The following is a 20,950-nucleotide window of genomic DNA, read 5'->3' on the forward strand; positions in this document are numbered from 1 at the left end:
TACTCAAAGCATGTTACATTGTAATTATAGAATAATATTTGCTTCTTCTACTAGTATTATTTAATAAAACTAAAGTATTTTATTTTCTTTTGTGATTGAATTCTCTGCATAAATGGAGGGAACAAGTTGTTAGCTCATGCCAGGAACTCTCATTAATACAGTATTTCCTCAGAGTAAGGAATAACCTACTCCTACAAAGTACATTAAAACCCTTTGTAAAGAGTCAAAATGAGGTTTTGCACAGAAAGAGTTAAAGCCACCTTGTGATGTTACACAGAAAGTCGGTTTTATGTTTTTGCAGGTCAAAAGTATTATTTGGCACTTGAAAATCCAGTTTTCCTTTTTTGTGCAGCTGCCCTGCAACTCAGAGAATGCTCAGCTCATCTTTCCTAGCTGCTTGACTTTGAAAGGCCTTGAACTTGGAGTATCCCAGCTGAAGAATGAGGAGGCTGTGAAGGAGGAAAATTAATTGATTTTGTGAAAAATGGTTAACAGAGTTGTCTTTGCAGGAGACAAATAAATGCCAAAGAATTGCTTCCAGCAGCTGAGCAGATGTGTTTAAAGTTCTGCAAATGGAACTCTATATTCCTGTTGATTAGGAAGGCATTTCCTTACTTTTCTGAACAAAAATAATGCAATAAAAATGTCTTTTTTTATGTAACCAGTTTCTGTTACAAGCAAGAAGCTGACCGAGAAGATCCCAGTGCTTGTCCTGTCTTGGTAAAAAGACAACAGCACATAGTAATAGCACTGTAGTCTTTGCTAAACAGAAAGCAAGTCTATAATAGTATTTACATGTCAGTCAAACACTCAGTTTTCATGCAAAGAGATGCTTTAAAAATTGACTAAATCATGAGTTTGGACTAATAGCACTTGACTATCAGATCACATTTTGAATGACCTCAAACTGCACTAGTAGCTGGTGTTCTCGGGGGAGCTGGACAGGAGTACTTCAAAGGAAGAGTTTCCCGTGAGAGCTGGCCTACCAATTTGCTTATGAGAGTCTCTCTAGAGCAGCTGGACAATAAAATTACCCAGATTTAGTTAGAGTATATTTTGGTTGGTTTAGCAGGATATTCAGCAAAAGGTGACAATATTTAACATGCTATGTGAGGAACTTGTGTACTGGAATTGCCTTCAAAAAAGCTGAAATTAACCTGTTTGAGTTTGGTCAGCTAAAGAAAGACAGTGCAGCTCCTTATTAAGACTTATAAGATGACTGATGTTATACCTGAATAGAAGAGATGAACACATTCCCTACAAAATACAGTCCTTGAAGTAATGGGTCATTTTCTATTTTTTTTTGGTTTTTTAAGCAATCTGTTGGAAAAGATGAGTTCCCCTATCTCTTTGCAGAACACTTCGGTGGATTTTTATAAGAACAGGATTGCTTTCATTTTCAGAAAACTTTGTTCTTGACTGGTAATATAAGCAGTAGAACCACCTTCATTGATAGGATTGCTGATTGTCTAGCAGCACACCAGTGGTAAAATGTTCCCATGTCAGTTGAAGAGAAGAAAATATCATTATGACTTTAGTTCAACACACCGTGCAGGAAGTGTATAGAGTCAGGGATGAAAGGTTGCTTATATTATGTTTTGTTAAAAGTCAAGTATCCTGACTGGTCTGCTGTGCAGTCTGTTGAAAAAGGCACATCCAGCCTTATCAAATGCTGATGATTTAAACATATTTCTTGTACAGTAATATTACAGAAAAAATCTTCTTGGTCAGGATATACAAAGGACGTGCATGTTACTGAAAGCTGTGAAATAACATCTTTCTTTCAGCTTTTTATTCCACATCTTCCCCTGAAAAAAACCAGTAACAGTGAATTGGACTGACTCACTGTTAATAAAAAGCACAAAACTGAAGTGTTAGATAATAAGGTCAGGAGAAAATACTTTAAAAAGCTTGAGAAGCAATGTTGCACAGTATTAACAATTACTTTAGATGTTACAAACAATGTATTTGAACTACAGGAGATATTATAATTAAAAGAAATTTCTTAACTGGGAAATATTGTTAGCTGCTCTTTGACGTTGATACTACATTCTCCGGCTTTAATTTAAAAACAAGATCTGTGTGTATATCTTAGAGATTCCAAGTGTGTCCAAGCCTCAACACTGAAGGGATGGTCAATTGTGATCAGTTAAAGGATGTTTGCCATAGTACTACACATTGCTGAGCCTAAACCTGTACAGCACCTACAGATTAGCAATGGGAAATAAAGTGCGTATGGATATGTACAAGCTGGAGAGATTTCTTTTAGAAAAGCTTGGTAGAGTTTGTAGCAAGAAGGTTGTAGATGAAGGTTCTTCCTGAAGTCTGAGAACAGTTGTATTTGTAGATGTTTCCTGTATTGCTTTTTCTTTCAGTGACACAGCATCCTTTTGTGGAAGTCTTTGAAGCAAGCAGGATTTTACATGGTGCCCCAGTGATTCATTTAAATTGCAGGTCTTGTTGACTAGGTCATAGCCACATGACACAAATATAATTATTTTAGTATATTTAACGATTGCATAGGATCCAAAAGTGGCACAGGATAGAGCACGGTTCTCCATAATCACCTTTAAAATTAGCCACGTATGTCATTAAGATGCTATGCTGTGAGTTCAGTGGTGCTGGCCATTCTGTCTTTCCACATAGTGCACATAACATCCACCAATTTGTTACATTGTGTTTCAATAAGGCTAATCAATAGTGCATTGTTTTCTACTACACAGTTCAATAGTAGATTTTAGACAGTTTGCTATTTGCACTTTAATACACTTAATTGTAAAATATGCTTTTTACACTATTTTATGTTTTGGAGAGGATAACTGCATCATTATGATCACTTCCCTCTGCAGTGAGGTGATTTCTTTCCTCATAGCAGAGATCTGTTGAAGCTCTGAAAAGGTAAACCTGCTTGATTGGGTTTTGCTAACAGCTTATACTTTGGATTTCATTTGGTTAAATTTCATACTGAACTCCTGGTTGCCTGTTTGTCCTTAGGTATCCAGTTCCCTTAAGATACACCATTCTGTAAGTTCTAGATACCCTTTTTAAAAAGCTACAAAATAGCCATATTACCTATTACTAGATTTATATATCTTTGGGAATGTAATTTTCAGCTCTTCCGCCTTGACTAATACGTTCTAAGTTACCCTTAAAATTACAGTCTGTACCGGCTTCAGGCATGTGTGGTTACAGTTGGGAAATCAAGAGGGTTTCAAAGCTCTATAATTACTAACTCTGTGTTTATGTAGGTGCAGTCCTTCAGCTCCAGCGCATCACGGTGTACTCTGTCACTGCTGCAGTTCTGAGTAGCATATCTACGGGAGATACATATAAAACTGTATACACATAATAAAAAAAAATCCAGCACATCACGAAAAGATCTTTAAAGCAGTAACATGAGATCTGCTGACCTTTCTGAGAGAAATGTGATGGGGCTTTGCTTGAACAGATGTCCAGATACAAAATGAGAGCATGACACCATCAGTCATTTTTAGAGAATGTAACACCACTGACTGTTCTGGCCAGAGTTTGTGACTGTGATTGGTGGAAGCGTCTGGGCAGGAGTGTGTTTTGGGTAGGCTTTTTTGCAACTACCAGGCAACAGTGTATGTATTTGCTCAGTTGTAGAAATCAGGCCATAGGCATCAGAAAGATATGAGTAATTTATTTTCTTTCTGAACACCCTCAGTCTTACTGACAGTAGTTTTAGAATGGAAGTGTAGCACTTCATATGAAACTCAGGATAAGTGATGGGACGTAAAACTTCCTTCTTTCTAAGTTGTGCACAAAAGCCTTTAAGGTGTTCAGGGACAGCTGGCTGCTTATATCCCAAAAGGAGCACCTGGACAGGAGTACCAAAAGCTGTTTCAGCAGGAAATATAGGGTTCACATTTAAGTCATTTATTAGGGTACTGTAAGTTAACTCCACTAATATACAGGGGCATGACATAACCTCTCTATCTTTGCATACACACCACTGTATGTTGTACAGACAGTTATATGACGGTCCTCCTTTCTTTCTCACTCCCCCTTCACAAAGATCTCTTTTGCTTTCCCCTTGTTCGAACCCTTTGGTCTCCGGGTAGCACTGCAGTTCAAGTGGGCTCTGGGAAAGATGTCACCAGGGCTGGTAGTTGTTGAGAGATGTGAACAAGAAGAGGTAGCACATGCATCTGATTGTCACATTGAAGATCAGCAAGCTGACTTTCTTACACCACTAATTGTGTAAGAACAGAATAAGGCTTCAGAATAGTCCCTGGTGTTCCTTGCAAATTAGAAAACTGTGGCTATAGTAGAACTGACAAAGATGTCTTATGATTTCTTGTGGCTTACAAAAAAATGCCAAGTATTCTTTTGTGGAGCTCAGTTGAGGGTTTGCAGTATTTTTAAGCAAACTTCACCGGTACCATCCACTCTTCTTACTTGTCTTCTTGTCAATGCACTACATGTGGACTACAGAACCAAAACATGGAGGTTTTTAGTTTAAATTTAATCTGAATTTCAGCTTATACTTTCAACACCTTGGCTAAAGAAAGCATTGCTAACAACCAAGCAAAGCATCTCCAGAATACTTTCTGTACAAATGTGCCATTTTTCTGCATAATTTCTGTTTTTATTTTGAATTGTTACTAGTTATCCCACTGTACCTTATTACACCTTCTCCTCTCTAATCTATATTGTCTTTATATTAGTGGTTAGCATATATGAAGATAGTTTGCATTATTATTGTAGTTTATGCTTTCATCTTCCCCCCCTCTGTTTTTGCTATTAACTTAAAATTAGTAAAATGGCTATCTACAAATGTCCTAAATATTTCAAAGCTCTGATTTGATAGTAGGCATCAGGCCTATCTGGTTTTGCTCTGTGCTTCCCCTAAGCTTAACTTCGATTGTCAACCATTTTAAATAAAGGGTAGGAGTAAAAATCTGTAAAAGGATTTTGTAATTCAGAATACTGTCATAATAGGTTTTCAACACTGGAATAAACAGGCAACTCTTGAAATACTGATTAATGGTGCAGAATGGTTTACAAAAGCTGGAAGCAGTGCTTCTTTAAGGGGAATAGCCTATCCTATAATAAAAATTGCAGTTCCTGTAAGACAAAACCCTTGTATGCTACTTTTCTCAAGCAACTAAGTGTCAGAGATGATGGAAATTGAAATCTCTGTTGTGGATGGGACGCAGATATAAAGTTCTGTGTAACTGTGCTGATCCCTCTAGCTGGGTTCCTGCAGTGATCTCCATGAGTTCCTTTATGGTTTTATTTACATCCTATGTCAGGGGTAAATACTTGCATGCAGTGCAATGCATGGCTGGGAAATTGCAAAAGTCACCTAGTCCAAGACATGGGGATGTCACCCTATGCATTTGAGGTACACTATTTTAAATAGTTCATTGTTGATTCTCAAAATGGGGAAAAATTCTTTCACCCTGAATGTTTTGTAATGTAAGAAGAAAGCACACCACTGCAGCGCAATAAATACTAAAATAAAGTCAGGAGTTAGACACTGATTTGAGTTTTGGACTTCAATGAGTTTTACCCCGTGTTTGAAATAGCAGTTTTTCTGTAGGTCACGGTGCCCTGGGCATTGATGCTGTGACCCCCCTGCACTGCTCCTGTCCCATGTGATGAAGATCCTTGCGCTGGTCCTGGCGCTGCTGTGTCACCACCTGGTGGCGAACCGAATACAGCCATGAGAAAGGGGAAGGGGCTCCGTGGGTGTGTAACTAGGCATTTTTGACTGAAATTGTTCTGATTTTTTACAAAAATACGGCTGCGGAGATTGTGTATCTGATAGGAGTTGGCAGTTTGATCTGACAGTCTGTGAGTGTGGTGTTATTGCTGCACCAACAATTGTATAGCTGTTTTTTCCATAATTTAGATTTTGATTTATGTTGTAATTCAATCCACCCATCACAGAATGTTTACTTTTAAGGCAGTGATGCACAGGACATGTAATGGGTTATGTATCCCATAAAATAGCTGGGGTAGTTCATGGCTGACTTGCATTCACTGGAATTGAAGCTGTGTGTATTCAGCAGTATATTATGCAAAAGACAGCTGGTGTAGAATTTACTTCAGATTCTCAGTGTTTGCACAGTGGTTCATCCGTACTTTGTACCAGTTTGATTTGACACTGACTGGACAGTCTGTGTTTTTCTTTCCATTTGTTGTTTCATAAACATCTTTGTTGTAGTTGTTTTGTCTACTCCACAAAGGTATACAATGTGACCATTTAAACTGGGTATTGTCTAAACTTTTCAGCCCCAAATATGGTAGATACATATGCTTTCAAATGGGTTTCAGCAAATTCTTCAGTAGTTTTTGGGGAGGGGGGAGTGTTATTTTATTGAAGGTACTGAACATCAAAAGATAAGCTTTAGAAAGTCCTTTCAATAAAATAGAAAAATTAAAATTCAGTAAGGAACTGAATCAAGACTTCAAGAGCAATTTTTTTTCTAGGTTGGATAACAATTTCATCATGATAGTTTGCAGAGCAAGACAAAAAATAGAAAAGAAAAAGCAGAAGGATTATATGCATGAAATTAAATGTGTTAATATGTATGGCCATCCTTTGGCAATGAAAATACTGTGGTATATTTTTTAAAGAAAAAATAATATTAAAAAACAAGTTTGGGGTTCATTTGCTTAATTTAGATGACAACCCCTTGAACTCAGTGTCTTTGTATGGCCATGGTGAATAAGCAGTCATTTCTTTGGTAATTGCTTGTATGGAGACTCAGAATTGCTACTGCTGAACAGATTATTTTTTTAGCTTAAAAAGGTCAAATTAGCCTTATATAAAATATGTTTAAACAAGCACAGGTGTCTCTAGCATAGCAACAGCCATTGGATTGCCAGAGGCTATGGCTTTACAACATGGTGTTTTCAACTAGTTTCAACTTTCATATGAGCTGTAAACAAAGTTGGGTATTTTTGTTTGTTTTACTCAGCTGGAAAGTCATCGATTCCAGGCAAGACTACAGACCCAGAATAAATCAGTGCATTTCAGAAACACTGATGAATTTATTTGTATTTCTTCAAGAAATGTCCCACTTTAAGGAACAAAACCCTGGCAAGGTAAGCACTCCCAAGTGAGATTAACAGTTCTATATGGTTTAATAAAAAGGTGAGATAAATTTAAAAAAAAACAAACAAGCCAGCAAGCAGAAAAATTGAAAAATAAAATGCACATTCTGATACATTAAGTCATGAGTTTCTGCTAAATTTTTGTGCTGTGGAGAACATGGGTAGGGAGTCAGTGAGAAAAGCTGTTCACAGTAAAGTTTATAGCAATACAGTCCCTTCCCGTGCAGCTGTTGGAACTTCACCAGTTAGTCCATGGACTTTTTAAAGGAAATTTAAAACATAACAATTTAATAAAAACTTTGAAAAGAAAAAAAGTCATATAGGCATATACCTGAATATAAACTCTTTTTTTCCCCTCAAATAACTGTAGTCTTCAGGAATAGCTGCACAAGTATTTAATGTAAGAAGAGAGTTCCTCATATTTTATTGTGATAACTTTTCTTCTATACACTTATAGTTGGTGGTTTTCCTTTTTTTTTTACTGGAAAGACTGAGCTGGAGAACCCAGTTCATGAAGAGGCAAGCAAGAATAAGGTTTTTTCCTTCCAACTTGGAAGAACATCATTACTTAGTTCTAGTCAAAAGTGAAGCAGATTTTTTTTCCCCAAAGAATAATATAAATAATGTAGAAGTATATTATGGCAATAGTAGATTTCATTTTTATATTTGTATTGCTAAATACAAGTTAAAAGGAGATTAGGAGGCTTTTTCTCCTCTTTTAATCTGGGTTAGTTTTACCGCAAAATCTTCCTGAAAATAATAATAATAATGGCCAGTCTTCGCGAGCGAAGATTTGGGAAAGGTCATTAACCCTTCGAGCCTGCGCAGTGGATTTTTTAGGTGAGACACAGCGTGCGCTGAACTGAGCCCACCCTTTAATCCTGAGGTTCATCTGCCGGGGCCGAGCAAGCTTGGACAGTGGCAGTGAGGTCCCCAGGACCTGAAAATACGCCATTCAGAATTAGCAAACAGAATGTATGTAGTACCACGCTCAAATATTAGCAGTTTAGACTGAAAATACAGATGAGCAACAGGATGAAATATCTTTAAAAAATGAATAAATTATACAAAGAGGAGTTATATGTTTGAACAATAAATAAATATGCTTAAAAGTATATGAATAGTATATAAATAAATATACTTTGGACAATAAATGTACTTAAAAGAATTATGTATATAATGAAGGAAGGAAATGCAGTATCAGTATACACAATCCCATAATTCTGTCATGTGGTAACAGTAACTGTATGTTAAGGTATATCTAATATGGGTTTAGAAAAGCTAATTTTGACAGCATGTTTTCCCTTCTTTTTCCTGACCTCATTCTCTAAGTCGTGTCATTATTTTACTGCTATAATTAGAAGCAAATTAGGCAGTGATGCTGTGTGCAAAATTTTTCCGAAATAGCCATTTTATTGCAGTTTAGCTCCTAAAGCAAATAGATTCTATCTGTAAACTTCCGACAGATCAATTCTGTACTCAGCATTGTGCAGTTGTGAAAGATGCACTGTATGTCTCAGTCGCCACAAAGACCAAATCTTGAATTTTATATTGAAAATTCAGCTCAGTCTTGTCATTAACAGGGATGCTAGAGTAGCCAACAGGCATCAAGAGAATGCTTGCCAGCATATGAGAGAAAACAGTTTCACGAAGTAACACAACAGGGGAGAGAACTGTAGCTATAGGAAGGATGTTTTGCTTTTGTAAGCATGCAGTAAGTATGTATTGTAATATTGCAATTAGTGAGTTGTTTTTCCTGCATATAAACTGTTCAGTCTTTCTTTTTCTAATGAGGGTGAAGTAATTTCTGATGATTTTAGCAATAACCGTGAGCTTGTTAAACCTTTACAGTAAATGAATAAAAATAGCATGTTTTTATAATAGAAGAGGGGATGCATCCTAATTAGCCAAAATGGAATGTTTGATGCTTCTTTTTACCAGAAGCGTTAAAAGTATTTCCCAGTTTAAAATTAAAATCTTCGACTTTGCACTGAATTCTAGTTATGATTTAGCATGCAACATTTTTCTTTTTAACAAAATTACCTAAACAGTTAAATAGTGAAAGTGTTAATGGTCAATTTTAATGTTTTTACCAGTTTTGCCTACTAGTCTGCAGCATATGTACATTTTTCACTGTCTTGGGAAGTTACATTCCTGGAGTTGTCCTCTCCTATGTCTTGTGTAAGTATAGTCTCTTTTTCAGTCATGATTTGTGTATGTGGTTTCTTCATTATTTAATCTCTATATAGGAAGTATTTATTTATTTATATCTATTTACACACACGTACAAGTTTCCAGAAAACACCAATCTCTGTGGGACAGGATGCTGTCCAGAGGGACCTGGACAGGCTTGAGAACTGGGCCTATGGGAGCCTCATGAGGTTCAGCAAGACCAAGTGTGAGGTGCTGCACTTGGGTCCAGGGCAGCCTCCAGTATCAATGCAGGCTGGGGGATTAAGGGATTGAGAGCAGCCCTGCTGAGAAGGACTTGGGGGTGCTGGTGGTTGAGAGGCTGGACATGACCCAGCAATGTGCACTTACAGCCCAGAAAGCCAATTGTATCCTGAACTGCATCAAAAGCCGCGTGGCCAGCAGGTCAAGGGAGGAGATCTACTCCACTCTACTCTACTGTGCTCTGGTGAGGCTCTGCCTGGAGTACTGCATCCAGTTCTGGGTTCCCCAGGACAAGAAAGACATGAACATGTTGGATCAAGTCCAAGGAGGCCACCAAGATAATCAGAGGGCTGGAGCACTCTCCTGTGAAGACAGGCTGAGAGAGTTGGGGTTGTTCAGCCTGGAGAAGACTACAGGGAGACCTTTTTGTGGCCTTTCAGTTCTTAGAGGGGGCATATAAGAAAGATGGGGACAAACATTTTAGCATGGCCTGTTGCAGTAGGACAAGAGGTTTAAACTGAAAGATGGTCAATTTAGATTAGATATAAGTAAGAAACTTTTAACAATATTTTGTCACAAGGAAGTCAGATTACTATTTTTTTCGGCATATTGATTCTGGCACAATGTTGCATAATCATGTTTTTTTCAGGTCAAGATAACAAAATCAGGCTAAGTCAAGATGATGATAAATGATATAATGATCATAAATTGTACCTTACTGAAAATAAAAAAGATGTCAATTGATGGGAATGCAATGGTATTTTCTGTGATGAGTAAGAATGGCTGTTGGAAACTGAATTTGACATTAACAGTTTGTCTGATATGGGCATTTCACAGCGCATTTTTATGTAAACTAATTGTATTATGTAAAATTAGTAGTTATTGTATGCAGAGGCATTGTTTAAGCTTTATTAACTTCTTATACAGCAATATTTCAATGCAATTTTTCTCTGTCTTCATTTTTGTCACAGTATTGTGTGCCTTTTTGTGTCCCTTCCTTAAGTGCAATGAATTTGGACAGAAAGTGTACAGCAAAATTAAGGCTGTTCTGATGAAACTAGATTTTGGAATAGTGGAATATATCAACCAGAAGAAAAAAGAGAGATTTGGTGAGTAATTAATTATAGTCCCAAATAATGTATTTCTGTATACAGAGAAAATTTTATTCACCTTGCAGACAGTTTGGTTTGTCCTGAGAAGCCAGTCGTAAAGATATTTCTTGCTTTTAACCTTGGTACTGTTATTAGCTTTATAAGGGGTGACAGTGTATGTCAGACGTCTGGGTATGATAACAAAAATTACTATTTCATGGAAAGAAGCAAAGCAAGCTCTTCATACTTTATTAGATGTACTGCTTGTAAGTTTTCTGAAAAAACTTGCTGTAAGCATGCAATGCTTGTAGCTGTTTAGATAAGGCAAACTTACCCAGGAGTGAGACTAACTTAAGGGTCTCAAAATAAGTGCATAACAGAATTTTCAATAAGAGACAAAACTCTGTTCCGGTATCTTAATCCTCCTTGGTTTCTCTCCCCACAGCAGGAAGAATTTGTTTTCTTCCCCAAATACTCAAAAAGCGTTTAAGAACTGCCATAGAATAGTAGCTACAAGTTAATAAAAATTTTTAGGTGGAAAGGGGAGAAATCAATTTAAAACAAAATTTCAGCTATCTCACCTGAAATTTTCCTAACATTAGAAACTTTCAGATTTTAAGCAATAAAGCTATTTCACGAAAAATATATATATCAACAGTATTATGTTTGGGTTTTTGTGCATATTTGATAATTAAACCTTTGTAATGTAGTCCATTACTTGCAGGTAGCCTACCCTTTTTAGTTAGTTAACATCTGCTTCTAAAACATGCATTTCTTGTAACCATTAACCATGCAATGTGCTGTTCCTAGACCCAATGAGAACCACCGTCTGTCTTCTCCCCTTCTCTTATGTGTAATGCAGTAGTTGCCAGAAATAAGGAATAATGCATTGAAAATTTTCCTTCATGTATTATTTTACATTGTTCAGGTTTTTTAAGTGAAACTGGCAGAGGAAGAGTTTAGACTTGTTTCATGAATTCCATAAGCCAGCACTGGGAAAATGATTGAGGTTAGATGCGTTCTTTCCTGCATCTTGCCCTGCAGTTTAATTTAATCCAGTCAGGGTCCCTTACCTTGCTTTGCCACTTGGGTTCACCACATAGGTTCACAAGCCCTTGTGCTGGCACAAGAGAGGAAAAAGCAAGTTGCAGAAAGAAGCAACCAAGAATACTCTGACTGTGTGTTTCGTTTAAAAGATTCCCAGACAGAGGAGGTGAGATTTGTGTCTCTGCTCATCTGCAAAGACCAACACTCTCCCAGACTTCAGAGGGTTCCTTGCATATGACTGTGAATGCAGGGTAGCTGGGCGCAAAGAAGGGTTTAGTGGATGAAGATTACATGCAATTATCCAGAAAATTGCATGTTCTCATGTAGAAGTAATGTGGTGGGATAACTACACAGCCTGTTCTAGCAATATGTTAACCTGTCCATTGTACCAGCAGTGGAGTTTAAAAGATAGACATTTATTGCCAGGACAGGTAACATAATGGTGAGCAACAGACACTCCTGAAGGAAGTACAATGCAGGTAAAGAAATTTGTTGGAATGCGTTTCAGAGCAACGTTATCTCTCCTGCTTTGGCTGCTGCACAATGTCTTTTGATAAGCATCCAGTCTCTGAGTCAGCCTTGTTTCCCTCACCTGAGTAGCATATTACGTTAAGGATGCACTGCGTCAGCAGGTGGAAGGTTATTGTGCTACACAAGCTGTGTGACAGAGAACACACACTGAACCTGGAAATCCATTGTCATGAGTAGGATAAAAAATATATTTTTTTTCTTTCAGAAACAGCAAAAACAAAACCCACAGAAGATGACAGTGAATTAGACATATCAGCTCTGTGTCCTAAGGTGACTTTTTTTCAGTCATCCCTGTCTTGCTTTTAAGATCAATATAGATAATGGGAGACTATCTAGATTACTGTCTCTGTTCTTCTGTGGAAGACTTTAACCTGCCCAGAAGGCTGTGTTCCTGAACTAAGCAGTATGTTTTAGAAGTGATTCATAGTCTCCACCTTTAGGCTTATGCTAACTGACTTACTGCATTTATGACTTCTGGCCTTCAAGGTAATGGTTTAATATGGCCTACTGAGCTAAGAATGTGTTTATTTTGTATTGGCTGTAGAATGATTGAAATATTTTAATATTTAATAGCAAAGGTGGTTATTTTTATTTGAAACAGTGAAATTGCAGTTAATGTTTATCAAATTAAACTGTAAAAGGGAAACATTCATAGAAACCCTACATAATTTGTCAGATACTTTTGTAATCACTTGTTTGTTAATTTTCAGTGCTAGTGTAAATACGTATATTATCTATAAATATAATTCTAGATATGTATTGGAACACTCAAATATCTCATTTTTCTCTTAGTACTCCAAATAACTGTATGGCAAAGGTTTTTCTATTATAATCAGAACACTGATTCATATAAAAAATTCATCTTAATGGAAATTATTATGCAGTATTTGATGAGTAGTGTATAAAGCTTGACTTTGACAGTGATCACTCTGAAGGTGGTTTTGTATTCTGGAAACAAAAAATCCCATGGGATATGTCTGTAGCTGACATAATTGAATATTGTTGGATAAATTAGCAAAGGATAATATTTTTTTATTTAACTAATTTTTTATGGTCTTACAGATAATGGGCTGGTTTTTTTGATCCAAGTTTACTTGTTTCTTTACATTTATGCATATTTTGTACTTGCAGGCTCATTCTGCTTTTCTTACAGTAGGATATTACTGTCAGAATGAATAACTGGAATTTTTTATGCTTCTTTAGTATAATACAGCTTTCAGTGATTACAAAGAGGGATGCTTCACTTCTAGGCACTGTATACTATTATTTTCATTTTTCTACAAATAAAGCTTAAATAGGAAGTGATTCATATTGCTATGACATACAAGAGGGATTTTTTTCATTATCTTAAGCGTTGGCTTCCTATAGTGTGAACTTTTTGCACATAAGAATACCACGTATGGAACTTTTTTCCACGTAGGTTAGTCCTGCAGTCGTTGCCAAAGAGATGTCAGTGTCTGACACAGATGTATCGGAAGTATCTTGGACCGATAATGGGACCTTTAACTTATCCGAGGGGTATTCTCCACAGACAGACACATCTGATGGTATGTAATAGCTTCATCTGTCTTATCAATGAATTTCAGTCATGCAAGTTACCTGAAAATTATTAGAGAATTTGAGGACAGAGGTTTTTTGAGTTGTTACTTTCCACCCTGAAATGAATTTAAGATTAATGTTAGTGTTTTGTATAGTTTTGGATACATTTTTTTTAAGAACTGTCCTCATCTTTAAAATAATAAGGTACATCAACAAGTGTCTAAATAAACCAGTAGTGCTGGGTAAGACCAACACACTCAATAGCTGCCAGATTTACCACTCTCTTCTACCAAACCTTTTAAGCAAGTAAACCTTTTAAGTTAGTGCCAATGCTTTTGTGGCTAAGCTAAACAAATAAAAGCTAAGGAAGAAAAAAATGAATACTTTGACTTGTTAAACAGCCAATTAAGGAAAGTATGATTAGATGTTATTACTAGAATGCAAATGAAGAGAGCCAGCAATGAGCCTCAATTAGATTTGAAGACTAAGACTAGGAAAAGATTCTCAAGCACTTGTCTTGATCTTGACCAGATCAAAGTTTTTACTTTTTACAGTCCAAGCTATTAGTTAGCACTTTGCCTGAATAAAGATTACAGACAACAGTAGTTTGGTTGTTACATACACATCTCTTATTATCTTAATTATCTTAATACCACTCTTATCTGTGGGTCTGGTCCTCTGCCTACCTTGCATTTCTCCTAGAAAAAGGTCACTGTAAATGACAAGAAGAGTGATACTACTTAGTGGCATTATACATGCCAAATTAGTAATTTAAATTATTTTCTTAATATTTCAAGTTGTAAATAGACAGCATTGTACGATCACAGAATCATAAGTTGTAAAGAGCAATTGTTATTCATCTTATCTAAACTCCTATTCAAAGCAGGTTCAAAGCTTCTATTCAGAGCGTTATGAAGTTTCTCAGGGCTGTGACCATTTGAAATTTGAGCATCTTCAGTGGTAGAGATTCAGCACCTCCCTGGACTGCCTTTTTCAATATTTGCTCACCCTCACAATGAAAAATTTTTTATAGTGAGTCAAAATTTCCCATGTTCCAGATTGTATCAATTTACTCTTATCCTTTCACTGTGCACTTTCTAGAAGATTCAAGCCCATCTTCTCTATACGTTCCCATTCAGTAGTTAAACTATCTGATTTCTCCTCTGCCACCTACTCTTAGGGCCAAACAAGGCCCATTCTTTCAGCATCTACTCATACATCCTGTTCTCCAACCCCCTAAATAATCATGATGGCCCTTCAGGGGACTCAGTCCTGTCTATCACTGTCTATCTTGGACAGGAGAGGTCAAAACTGGACAAAGTACATCAATGTGTACTCTCAGTTGCTGAATAGAGGGGGGAAATCCCTTCCATTGACTTTCTGCCTTCATTTTTGCTACTATAGCTCAGTATGTAGTTGCATTCCTTGCTGCAAGGACATACTTGCTGTCCACAGGTCTTTTTCTAGAAAGCTGCTTTGTGTCTCGTTGCCCCCAGCCTGTACTGCTGCACAGGTTATTCCATCCCAGATGCAGGACTTCACATTTGCTTTTGCTGAATGTCATGATCTTCCTTTTCAGCCTGTTCCTCCTGTTGAGGTCCCTCTGAAGGCACCCTGACCTCCAGAATATCAAATACACCTGCTCCACAGCAGTTGCTTTCTGGCTGTGAACTTGCGGAGAGTACACTCCGTCCTGTCATCCAAGTCATTAATAAAAACATTGAACAGTGTTTGTTTCAGGACCTTTGACAGACACTGATAACCAGCCTCCAGTTGCACCTTACAGTGCTGATCACAGCCTTTGACCCTGTCAGTCTGGACAGTTTTCCACCACCTTACAGTTCCCTTACCCCATTCGCTCACCAGTTTGGCTTTAAGGATCATGTGGGAAACTGTGTTCGAGGCCTTGCTAAGTGAAAAATAAACAGCATCCACTCTCCTCCTGTATGGAATATTTCAGCAAATGGGACATACACAAAAGTACAAGACCAAATGGGTTGCATCTGAGGACTGGCTCATCTCCTTCCAGAGCTCTGTGCATTTGAGCCACCACTCCGCCTACAGCACAACCCTTCCTACTCACCTTTCCAACCTGTCTTTCCCAAAGAAAATGGAGAAAATAGCGTATGAGACACTTTTAGGATTTATTTCCTTAGCCCTTGTAAATGGTCCTACAACAACTTCCTATTCCTTGTTTTCATAGAAAGTAAGTTCTAATTGATTATTTTTTACCTTCTTATACAAATACTAGATCAAAGTATTCCCTTGTACTCATTTAGGCCTCTTCCACAGGCCATGTACTCCACAGTATGTTTTACACATTTCTAATAATAAATATTTGTCATTAATGCAGCCATTAAAATTTAATGTTTTATTTGTTTACATTCTGCTTTTTATTCTCTTGAAAACCTGAAACAATCCTGATCATCTATAGAGTTTCCATTTTCTGTTTCCTATTTAATACAAGTATTGGCCAAGAAAGGAAAAAGTTAGAAATTGTCTTACATTGGTTTTATATTGTATCTTCATTTAAACACATAAACATTGTTTTTTATTATTCTAGTGAATATTAAAAGCTTGTAACACATCCATACATAAATTACATATTTGTAATTTATTGTGAAGCAAAAATAGTTAGGGGTCTGTTGTTGCATTATAAATTTTAGGATTGATGTGGTTGGTATATTTAGAAATAGCTGTGCTAAAGATTTCCATGGGTTGTTTCATAGCTAGATACCACTTTAAAAAGGTATTTTGTTCAAAGAGTTAGGTTGATATCAGGTGATTTGTGGTACTATTTTTTCAACCTCAAAACTATTTTATTGTAGATGTCACACAAAGCTCCTTTGCTTGTGAAAACTACTAGATTATAGATTAGTAAATGTATTCAAAGGAACACTTACTAACTGCATTTTTACATGTGGCTGTTTTTTTGGGAAACCTTTTGTGAGTGCTAACACTGTATTTCCTTCTGTTAACCCTGTAATAGATTTTGACCGACCTAGTGATCATGAAGAAGCTTTCGCTAGAGATCTTTTAGAATTCCCTTCTTTAGAAAATGGTGCCGGAACAAATGATGATGATGACTCAAGCATCGGAATGCCCATCCATCCAAAACGAAGAAAAGAGCAAACAGATTTCAAGGTGGATCACGCTTCCAGACAGAGTAAAGAGAGACCACCCACTGCAGGGTTGTCCTTGCCTTTGACCAGTGACCAAACCTTTAATTTAATGAGTGGAATTGCTGGTGATGTCATCACAGCCGCGGTGTCTGCTGCCATCAAAGAGCAGTTGCAGTCCACACTGCAAGCTCCCTCACATGCAGCACCCAGTTTGAGTGAGGAGACAGACACAGAGGAGGCTGATGATTTTGAACTGCTTGACCAGTCTGAGCTAGAGCAGATTGAGAAAGAATTGGGACTTTCACAAGGCCAAGAAGCTGAATCCCAGGAAAAGAAAAAGTCTTCAGGCTTTCTTTCAAATCTGCTTGGAAGTCATTAACCTGGTAACATAGAAGAAATTAAACATAAAACACACACAAAAAATCATCAAATGCAAAAAAAAAAAAAAAAGAGGAAAATTCTGAGCTGCAAGCTTTAACTATCCCTTTAGATGTGTTGTTATAATTTCCCTTATGCAGAGTGAATTAACTGGATAAATATCAGATGATACTGATAGTGTAATGTTTCTGGTAGTTATACCTCAATGTAATAGCATGGAAATGAATTATCTGTCCACTGTTTGGTTACAGATGAGTGTTGGAGGTCAGTTGTTCAAAAGAGTTGGGGAGAGATTTCTTCTATCTTTTTGACAACCATTTATTTTGGGGTCCTGAGCCAAATTTTCAATATCAGCAATTTATTTACTCGTTTGCCAATCCTGTAATACAACTAATGACTCAAATAGCAAGGGCAAGTTATCAGAGGACTGCAATGAGATTAAGTACATCTCACCTCCTTCAATCATACCAAAAAGTATGGATCCCTGCAGTTAGGATTATGTGTAGTGCATCTACTGTATATGAAACACATTAACCAGCACAACTCTAGTTTAAATATGTATGCAACACTATAAAAGAAAACTTGATTTCATACTTAAAACCTTTGAATTATTTTGGATGTGGTGATGCATTTCCAAGTTTTTTGCTGTTATAGGCTTGTAGAGTTGTAAAGTGGCATGTTATTTGACTGACCACCTGCTGTGTTCCTTGATGGAGTCTGGTCCATGGCAGTATTGCCCATGTGAAGTCAGCCAATGAATTTTTATATTTAAAAGTTAATATTGTGTAAACTGAACAACCTTTATGGGAGCAGGTGAGGGTAGTTATTGTTCGGAGTAAAGGTTAAAGGTTAAAAAAAGCATAAAAGCTTTTTTAGATGCCACTTCCTTAATTCAAGATTCTGTAGGTTTTGATTTGGTTTTTTTTTCACAGGATAGCTGCTGCCACTTGCAACAAAAGTTGTGTTGCAAGCTGAATATTTTAAGGTACTTAAAAGTATTTGGTAAGGTCATTTGCTAGAGAAGACACTCAGAATCTTCTTCTTGGCATGTAATTTAAAACAAAAAAGAATTTGTTTAAATCGTTTGCTGGTTTAAAGTCCACCCATGCTGAGTAAGTGGCATGGGATCTTAAGCAGATAACTTATTTTTTTAGAGCTTTTTTGTTCACCTGTAACAAAACTGAGTTGCAATACCAAGCAATAGTAATCCAAGAAATAGGAAGAAGTAAAGCTAGTTTTTTTAATGTGATGTAAACCATTAGCGATGTTGAGGGACCATGTCAGCTGCTACTACTACTTAAGTAAATTTCCATTTGCTGGCATTTGAAGAGGTGAATACTGTCATCTAGGACCCTCAAAAAGTACAGCAACAAACGATAAAAAATCTTCCACTAACATATGTGTGTAGGTAAACCTGTGGTTAAAGTTAACTTCATTTTGTATTTTTTTTTCCTTTTGAGATGAAAAAATAGGCAGAAGGCCAAAAAGAGTTTAGTGAAAAGAAAGATGCTGAGAGTTTTTGACACTAGCTTTATTGTTGCTTGTGCTTTTCTGTCAGTAATGCATATTGACCGTGTCTGCTGTCCTTTACCAGTAAAAAGGTAAGCCTGTGCCTTCATTAACAAATACATTATGAAATAAGTGGATGCTGGATATAGATCCTACAAGATGCAGCTTTCAAAACTACAGTATCTTAACATCTGGGTTAACATTGCATTATCTTAACATCTGAGTTTATGGAAATCATTAATAACCATGGCCCACATCAGTTCCACAGCATTGGTTGCTAAGTTTCCTTTTTAGCTTTCCCCAGCCTGTCCTTCTCATTTGAAAAAAATCAAAGCAAACAAACAAAAAAACCAAAAAAAACCCAGCCAAAATTAAAAGAAGCTTTTGCTGGAAAATTTAGTGAATTTAAAGACCATTTAAATTTCTTGGATGACTCAAAAGCATCATTTCGTTGCTGCATGTTTAGGACAGAGGAGTACAAATCCGAGTTGCTGATGGAACTTTGTAGGACACCTGAACAACTGTGTGCTTCTTTATCCAGGAGCACTGGTGCCAGGAGGGGAAACAGGCTGTGGGACAGAGAGGTATGAGGGAAGGAGCAGTCTTTCACGGGCTTTTCTGGAGCGGATTGACGGGACAGACTAACTGGCTGTCAATGGTGGCTTTATAACAGTGTGCACTTTATTGTTGTTTTATGAAGAATACTTGTGGTTATAAAAGTACGTAACACAGGGGCACTCTTCTAGAATAGTAGATTAGATCAGGAGGAAAAGCAGTTGGAGGATATTCTCGGACTTTTTGTAAATTACCCATTTTCTGGTTTCAAGACAGGTAAATAGATTGATTTTTCTCCGATACAAGTCTCACTTTTTCCCAGAAAGAAAAAAGAAAGCAAAACTTGAAAAGAAAATCATTAAATTTAGGGACATAGTTGCTTATTTGAGTGTCTTTAGAATTGTATTTTTCTACTTTCATGGTAGTTGATTACATTCAAGCCCCTAAATGTTGTGTAATGGGAAGGAGGTAATTCTGTAACATCTAATATTCTTCCTCAGGTAGTGAAAAGATGCCTCATTTTCTGCAGGAAATGATCTCTTCCCTCCCAGAAAAATGCATGTAAGAAACACTTTGCTCGGATACGATACATTCCACTGCCAGCAGTTTGACAGCAAAACACAAAGAAAACGTTTCTCTCCTTTATGGATACCTTCTACACTGCCTTCAGTTGGAAATCCCTTGAGAAACCTTCATTTTGCTGTATTCTAGCAGCAACCACAAAATAGCAGTTCCTTAAAAAATTCCTCTCACAATGGTTCACAGCATCTTTCCTACCTAGCACTGTCATCACCTTCTCATCTTCCAAACTGAATACACAGGCAGAAAGACAGGCAAGTGAGTATGAGGTAGTAAATAACTTTGAAATACTCAGTTTTTCCAGGGAAAGCCTGCTTGCATGCGATTTCCAGTCAAAAGGCCTACAGGCAGCGTGGAGGGCATAGTGTGAGCAAGTGCCCTGCGGTAACACAGCATGTGATGTTGCCGTGGGATCGGTACTGCTTGTGTTACGTGGTCTACTCTTACCTGGCAGTGAAGTGCTCACACTCCCTTGCCTTGCAGTGGCTTCTTCATGCATCCTGACTGGGAGAAAATGACGTGTGTCAGGGCAGCATCTCTGGGATGTGGTGCAGTCCTTCATACTTGGAAAATTTCCCCTTGTGTCAGTACATGTGAGAGACAGGCGGAGGGATCGCCATCTAATCGATGGCCATGGGCGTGTCAAATCCAGTGCAAAAGCACCTGTTTTTAGCACATGGGGTTTCCATGGGTAGGCACCACACACCTGCTGACCATTCTTCCATTTGTTCAGGAAAAAAAATACTATTCTATGCAAAGGAGAGTAAATTATTTCAACCCAAAGTGATAGGATCTGAAGACATACTCGTTCTACTTGTTCTGTGTTCGTTCTGGGCATTTTCCAGGCTGTCCCAGCCTTCTGAACAAAGTCCCTGTGGTCTTCACATGTATTCTCAGCACACAAGCAGTGTCAGTCTGTGAGTAAGCCCCACCCGGGCAACCAGAAACTGGAGAATTACAAAATGTCTTTATTTAAGTATTCTGCAGCACTTTACCTGCCCAATCACTGTTTTGTAAACATGGAACTGTTATATTGATCGTTTGTAAAAGCATTTAATAAATATGTGTTAGTTTTTATCTTTCATCATCTTATCGTGTGTTTATTCCCAAAAATGG

At 37.3% G+C, this 20,950-nt stretch overlaps 1 protein-coding gene across 2 annotated transcripts in view; it reads left to right on the plus strand.

Annotated features, from left to right (window-relative positions):
• FAM134B (family with sequence similarity 134 member B) overlaps positions 1-20,916 on the plus strand; it is a 65,919-nt gene extending 45,003 nt beyond the window's left edge. For both annotated transcript variants that reach the window (XM_017838357.1, XM_017838358.1), the window contains 6 exons: positions 6,954-7,080; positions 9,186-9,270; positions 10,455-10,592; positions 12,358-12,422; positions 13,573-13,699; positions 16,681-20,916. In XM_017838357.1, coding sequence (XP_017693846.1) covers positions 6,954-7,080; positions 9,186-9,270; positions 10,455-10,592; positions 12,358-12,422; positions 13,573-13,699; positions 16,681-17,192 — 1,054 coding nt within the window. In that variant the 3' untranslated portion in view covers positions 17,193-20,916. The remainder of the gene's footprint in view (positions 1-6,953; positions 7,081-9,185; positions 9,271-10,454; positions 10,593-12,357; positions 12,423-13,572; positions 13,700-16,680) is intronic.
• The last annotated feature ends 34 nt before the right edge of the window (positions 20,917-20,950 follow it).

The sequence above is a fragment of the Lepidothrix coronata genome, unplaced genomic scaffold, assembly GCF_001604755.1.
Source record: "Lepidothrix coronata isolate B3197 unplaced genomic scaffold, Lepidothrix_coronata-1.0 Scaffold334, whole genome shotgun sequence".
Taxonomy (NCBI): domain Eukaryota; kingdom Metazoa; phylum Chordata; class Aves; order Passeriformes; family Pipridae; genus Lepidothrix; species Lepidothrix coronata.